The 7,095-nt window shown below is 59.6% G+C and overlaps 1 protein-coding gene across 1 annotated transcript in view; it reads left to right on the forward strand.

Annotated features, from left to right (window-relative positions):
• Positions 1-293: 293 nt before the first annotated feature.
• RIBC2 (RIB43A domain with coiled-coils 2) overlaps positions 294-7,095 on the forward strand; it is a 7,673-nt gene continuing 871 nt past the window's right edge. The window contains 8 exon segments of the mRNA XM_027854325.1: positions 294-422; positions 425-628; positions 631-762; positions 1,934-2,015; positions 2,922-3,266; positions 3,872-3,990; positions 4,503-4,730; positions 6,082-6,248. Coding sequence (XP_027710126.1) covers positions 294-422; positions 425-628; positions 631-762; positions 1,934-2,015; positions 2,922-3,266; positions 3,872-3,990; positions 4,503-4,730; positions 6,082-6,248 — 1,406 coding nt within the window.

Below are 7,095 nucleotides of genomic sequence, written 5' to 3' on the forward strand. Positions count from 1 at the left end.
CGGGGCGGGCCCCCCCCCCCCCGCCACCCCGCTCGGCCTCAGTTTCCCCATGTCTCGTCATTATTCTCATGAGTAGTCCCCGCCCCGCCCCGCCCCCTCATCCCCGGGCTCTCCTGAGCGGCCTCCCCGCCCCGCACCGGAGCCGTTGGGGCCGACGATGCAGGTGAAGCCGCGGAAGGGCCCGAGGACCTGGCGGCCGCGCCACGACTTGAAGTTCTCCACGAGCAGCCGGTCCAGGCGGCCCATGGCGGCGGCGAGAAAGGAGGCGGCCCTGGACGCGTCGAGCCCGCAAGATGGCGGCGGAAACTAGCGCGGGAAGGCGGCAGCGGCGGCTGCGACAGCTGAAGGGAGGGAGGGAGGGAGGAGGCTGCGGGGAGCTCTCGCGAGACCGCCGGGAGGACGTGTGCGCGTGCGCAAGGCGAAGGGGGTGGGTAACGGGTGCCCTCGCGATGGCCCGGAGCGGCGTTGCCTAGGAACCGAGTGCGTGCGGGTGTTGCCAAGGGAACGCAGGAGCCTCCTTCTCCCCCCGGGCGCCAGCCGCGGCTGCCGTTCGTGCTCGTTCGCTCGGAGCCCGCCCCTCCCCTCCCCGCTGGCTTCCTGGCCTTCGGGCTGCCCCCCCCCCCCCCGCCCACGATGCCCGTGAGGTCTCCCAGTGTGGTGCAGCCCCAGGACTACAGAGAGGCGGCTTCCCTGGAAAGGAAGAGGCAGGCGGAGCTGCAGCTGCAGAGCCGCTGGTTCAACACCCGGGAGCGACTGATCGGGGTGAGCTCGCCTGGGCTGGGGCCGGGAGGAAACTGAGGCACGGGGGGCGGAGACCCGGCCCTGCAGAGGGGGAAACGGAGGCACGGGGGCAGACTCACTGAAGCAAAAGCCCTCCAGTCCAATAGCCTCACTTTACAGAGGGGGAAACTGAGGCACTGGTGACTTACCCAAGAGCGTAAATTCATAGACCTAAATCTTCAAAGGATTTCAGAAGCCACCGAGTCCAGCCATCCCCCTCCCCATTTTACTGAGGAAAGGAGAGCGCCCCGTGCCTAAGGGTATCAGCTGGGCAGCATGTGAGAAGGGTAGAGGCCAGAATCGAGCAAGTTGGAGGCTCTGGCGGAACGGAGAGCCGGCACAGAAGCCGATGTCCAAGTTGCAAGGGGCCCGCCCGGGAGATCAGGCTTACTAGATGCCATGCCGTGGACTTGGCCCTGGACATAGGTACAAAAAAGGCCAAAAGTGCTCCAGCAGGAGTGATTATCCATGCGTCACGAGAAGTAGCCGGTGCGAGGGCAGTCATGAAATCACACAACCTCCGTTAAGTTCACCCTTCAGTACGCCAGCCCTGAGCACCCGGCTGGTAAGTGCAAGGCCACGGCTCCTCCTGCCACCTCCCACTGCCTCAGGACAGGACAGATTCACAGCACAAAAGGCGTCCAGGCCTTTCGAAGGGCACGGGGAAATCACCGTTGGGTTGGCACAGCTTTCTCCTGTCTTTGCTCTCCTGCTCAATGTCAGGATCGAAGGAGCCTCTGGGCCCCCACCCCCATGTCAGAGGCAGTGCCCTGAGAGGGTGTGGGGGGATCCTGCACAAGCCTCCTAACTCCGGGGCCTCGGTTTTGTCATCCATAAAATGTGTATATAACCTCTTGAGTCCCTGTTGCACAGGAGAAAAAGTACCCCAAAATGTGGGTTTGGGAGCAGCATTGGGATCCCCAGAGACCTGTGGTCTGGGAGCCAGAAGAAGCCTGGTTTGGAGGCAGGAGGCCCCTGGACTTGGGTCTCTGAAGGCCGGTGTTGGGCTAGATGTCCTCTGGGGGCCCTCCCAGCTCTAAGTCCGACGACACGAGCCGGGAGAGTCGGAGGAGCCGGGGGACGGCCCAGGAGGACCCTGGGGTCCTTGGCCCTGGAGCCAGATGTCTTGTAACTTTAAATTCTCTCCAAACAGGGAGATTATAATGCCTGGGCTGCGCAGGTTCGCGATCAGAAGATTCAAGAAGCCACCGAGAAAGGGAAGCACGAAATGATCGGTGAGTGGGCAGCCCGGGGCCTGTAGCCTCGAGGATCCCCGCTTATTTTTGAGTCTGACACACCAGGCATTTCCAGCTGTCCTCCTTCCTCACATGGGCGGGGCTGGCCCAAGATATGTATACACTGCTCAGCACCCACAGCCACCCCCTTCTCCAAAGGATGCCATGAGCCAGCGTGACCTAGTACCGTGAGAGTCTTGGAAGCCGTCCTTTCGTGGCAACCATGGGTTAGCTCAGAACAAGCGCCCCCTCCCCGCCCCCGGTGGAGCGAGAGGGAGAAACCCGCCTGCAGAAGCCTGCATTCTGGTGCGTCTCTGCCCCTCGGAGGATGCGGGGCACATCATTAGTGTAAGGCCACATTCACTGAGAGCCACCTCCCCAGCCCAGCCCCATGGCATAGAAGAAGAAGGTGGCATGTGACTCATTTCACACATGAGGAAGCTGAGGCCGGAGAGGCTAAGGGGCTTTGCTCAGATGTGCCCAGCGTCACACCGCTTTCAATGTGTTAAAGTTCTGAGAGATGCCAAAAGCCAGCTCAGTGAGAGCAGAGGGGTCCAGCCTTTCAGAACTGGCCTAGTGGCGAGCCTCTAGAGGTCACTGGGCAGAGGCTGGCGTTCCCTCATGCCTGTCAGGCGGCAACCGATGACCTCCAAGGTCGTTCAGCCCGGAGTCCTTGTGACTGAGGGCTCTGGGGGTGTTTCTCCTCCCCGCCCCTGCCATTCTGTCCTTATACCCGTCTCCCTCTCCTTTTCGCTTAGGAGCCTGTCAGGCTTTGAGCTGGGGTCCTCTGCCTGCCGGACACCTCCCGGGCCTCTCCTTAGCTTCTCCCGCCCCATGGCCCTTGCCAGCCCTTCCCTCAGCCACATCCCTGCTCTGAGCACCTGTGATGCCCTGTGCCCTGCCTAGGAGCGGAGATGAGACAGAATGACCACATCGCCTATGTCTTGGACCGGCGTCAGCAGAGGGACAGGCGCAAGCTCCAGAGAGCCGTCAGTGAGTTCCGGCAGACCTTCCAGAAGCCCGAGAGTCGCCGGGAGTTTGACCTCTCTGACCCGCTGGCCCTAAAGAAGGACGTTCCGGCCCGCGTGTCCGACCAGGACACCTCGAACACCATCTCTGGGCTGCAGATATTCATGGGGGAGGACCTGAACTCTAAGGAGAGGAAGAAGGCCCAGGAGGAGCAGAACCGGGAGTGGGCCCTCGAGCAGCAGAGGATGTGGAACGACGCGCTGGCCGACCACAAATTCGCAGGTAGGACGTCGCGCCTGCCCGGTGTTCTGTGGGCCCGGGTTCGAGTCCTGGCCAGACACTGGCTGGGTGACCCGGGGCCAGTCCCTCCTCATCTCCGAGCTTCGTTGTCTAGCTCTGTGAAGTGGGGGAGCCTGACCGGATGACCTTAGCCTGGGCAATTCCAGAGAGCAGGGAGGGCTCATCACAGGGCCTGGCACACAGTAGGTGCTTAGTGCATGCTTGTTGGCTGACTTCTGGAGGACAAGCATGGTCACACCTGTCTTTCCATAGTAGGCACTTCATTAGATGACTGGTCATTTATGGCGGGGGCGGGCCTTGAGGAAGGGCCGGGGTGGGGCCTGGGGGGGTCTCTTAGAGGATCCTTCGGTTCTTCCACATGCTCAGATTTTCTGAGTCCTGGTCCAAGCTGGCTTGCTGTATGACCTTCCACCATCAAGGCAGGGCAGTGCTCAGGGGGCCTGAGTGCGAGTCCCAGCTGGGGGACCCTCTCTGGGCATCACCCTCCCCCCGAGGAGGGGGGCCATAGTCCCTGGCCTTCTCCCCTCACAAGTTGTCGGGAGGAAAGCACTCCGGGTCACTCCCACCTGGCCATTTCTTTCCCCCAGAGGACATCTTCACCAAGACCAGGCTGGAATTTGACCAGAGCGCCATGAACCTTCAGAAGCTGGAGCTCGCCACTAGACGTGTGGCATGCGAGACTGTGAAGGATTTCAACAAAAACCAGGTGAGCTGACCTCGGGGCTGGGGGAAGGGCCGGGGCGACAGCCCTTAGAGGGGTCCAGTGGGGTGGAATGCTGGACCTCCCCAGCCTGAGAGTTGTGTGCTGGACGAGAGGCGACAGCTGGGTGGATGGAGGGCAGAGAAGGTGGAGGTCTCAGCTGGCGTCTCTGCCAACCCCCCTCCCCAGTCTGTGCCCTCACCCACCGTTAGGGACGACAAGCGGAAGGCCTTTTCTCTGCTTCTCTCCTCTCGGGGAGGGGAAGGGCATTAGGCTGCAATGGCCCCCAGCCAGGGAACTAAAGACCTGAGGAAGCCAACCTGAAGGAGAGAGGCCTGGCCTCCATCCTGGGGCAGGGACAGCTTTAAGGCCCAGCCCTTGGGGAAGGAGCCAGAAAGTGAGCAGTAGGGGATGACAAGGCTGAAGCCGTCTGAGGCCTTGAGCGCAGGTGGGGCCCCGGAACCCCGTCCCCTGCCGCTGGCCATTCGTGAGGCCACCTCGCTCATGGCGTCTTTCAGATGCTGGAAGTCACGGAAAGGAAAAGGCACGAGCGCAGACAAGAAGAGGAAGACAACATGGCGGAGATCGCCAATGCCCTGCAGAGCGACTTCCTCTCTGAGAACCCACAGCAGGTGGCCAGCTCGTTGGGGCCACACAGGGTGGTCACGGACAGATGGAAGGGCATGAACAAGGAGCAGCTAGACGAGATCCGGCTGATTCAGAAGCAGCAGATCCAGGAGAAGCAGGTGACACGCCTCCTCCCCTTCTCTTCTCTCCTTTCCCTGTCTTTCCTGACCCTGGGGTCTGGGGACGAGCCTCTGGGAGGTCCTCGCTCCGACGGGCCTGAGTAGGAGATTCTCAGCCTTGGTTTCTCTACCTGCAAAAGGGGGGTGACAGAGCCCTGGGTCATCTCTCCCAGAGCCTCGTTGAGGGGGCAGGGGTGCGGATCAAGTAACATGGCACCAATTAAAGTGAGATGCGTGGTGAGAGCGATCCGAGGGGCCTCAGATGTCGCCGGGCGTGGGCCTCCTCCCTCTGTCCACCCTGCCTCCGTCCCCTTCACCTCCCACGGCCCGTCGGCCCCCGCTCTGCTTCTCCATCCTCTCCCTCCTCCCCCATCCTGCCCCACCTCAGCACGGACCTCCATTCCTCGCCCCCGCCGCATCGAGATGTCGTGGCCTCTCAGTATCTGGCTGGGCCCGTGTCCGTTTTCTCCAGAATATCTGTTTTTCCTTTGACGAAGCCTGTTCTGTGCGCTCCGAAGAACCAAAAGCAGGCTGATTCTCTGGGAGGCTCCGCTGGCCTTCCCCCCTTCTCACCCTACGAGTTCCACCGGTCCCATTCCGAGCCGACCTGCCACTCACCTCGGCTTCCTTCTGGCCTTCCTGCCATCTCAGCCTTTCAGAGGGGTTGCTGGGACCCTCTTTCTTCCTCCTTGTCCAGCTCATCCTCCATCCCCCTGCTGAAGAAGGTTGTTGGAGGGGCAGCTGGGTGGCGCAGTGAATAGAGGACCAGCCCTGGAGTCAGGCGGACCTGAGTTCAAATCCAGCCTCAGACACTTGACACTTACTAGCTGTGTGACCCTGGGCAAGTCACTTAACCCCGATTGCCTCTCCCAAAAAAAAGAAGAAGGAATCTGGCCGTGGCTCTGCTCTGCTCCATTGCTTGCGACGTAAAATTCAGATTCCTTTCCTTGACACGCTCATGACCCTCTGCATCTCGCCGTGACCTTTCTTTGTGTCCACCTGCCCTCCGCACCAGCCCAAGAGGTCCTTGACCTTCCCCCACTTCCTTGTCCCTGTGGTCTTTCAAAGTTAAGAACCCTTCGGAATGGCAACCCAGCCTTCACAGTACAAGTCCAGCAGTCCCTGTTGGGCATCATCTTTACTGATCTACTCATCAGCCTTCCCTTTGAGAAAGAAGGGGTGGGAGAGAGGCAGGTAAAATGGAGAAGGGGAAAGCAAGGGGAGGAGAGCAGGCAGGGTGGCAGATGCACACCGCTGCCCTGGCCCTGCTTCCTTGGCCATCCCTCCTCTTCTGAGAGTTGCCAGATGTCTGGCATGCCAAGATGTCTCTGGCTCTAATATCTCCCTGCAGAGGCTGCAAGAGGAGGAGAGGCAGCGGGATTTCGACTGGGACCGGCAGCGAACTCAGGCAGCCAGAGCCAACCTCCTGTTTGAGAGGCAGCAGCAGCGACTCAACCGGGAGCTCCGCCGGGCCCTGGATAACAAGAACCTGAACTTGGCTCGAGAACATAAAGACATGTGAGTGGGCCAAAGGGAGGGGCTGGCATGTGTGAGTGGTGAGGGGAGGGGATCGTCTGGAGACACATGTATCCATGCAGCCATCCCATCCCATCCATCTCATCCATCCATCCATCCACCCATCCATCTCATCCATCCATCTGTCCATCCATCCATCCATCCATCCATCCATCCATCCATCCGTCCATTCATCCGTCCATCCATCTGTCCATCCATTCATCCGTCCATCTCATCCATCCATCTGTCCATCCATCCATCCATCCATTCATCCATCTATCCACCTCCCCATCCATCCCCTCCCCTTCCTTCCATCCATCCATCCATCCATTCATCCATCTGTCCATCCATCTCATCCATCCATCCATCCGTCCATCCATCCATCCATCCATCCATCCATCCATCCATCCATCCATCTCATCCATCCGTCCATCCATCCATCCATCCATCCGTCCGTCCATCCATCCATCCATCCATCCATCCATCTGATCCATCCATCCATCTGTCCATCCATCCATCCATTCATCCATCCATCCATCCATCCATCCCATCTGATCCAATTACAAAGGGATATTTCAAAATAAAAACCAAGCTTAGTACCTCCAGGCCCCTGGATTAACTGATCTCCAGAGCTTCTGTGAGCTCTAATAGTCCTCTATTCTAAGCTCCAAGGACTCTCCCAGCTCTGATATTCTGTGTTCCAGGCTGCAAAGTCTCTCAGATACTTTCTGTTTTACACCCTAAAGCTTCTCAAATATTCTCTGTTCTAGGTTCCAAGGTCTCTCCCAGTTCTGACATTCTCTGTTCTAGGCTGCAAGGTCTCTCAGATACTCTCTGTTCTAGACCCTGA

The sequence above is a fragment of the Vombatus ursinus genome, unplaced genomic scaffold (genome assembly GCF_900497805.2).
Source record: "Vombatus ursinus unplaced genomic scaffold, bare-nosed wombat genome assembly UNPS02010394.1, whole genome shotgun sequence".
NCBI lineage: Eukaryota > Metazoa > Chordata > Mammalia > Diprotodontia > Vombatidae > Vombatus > Vombatus ursinus.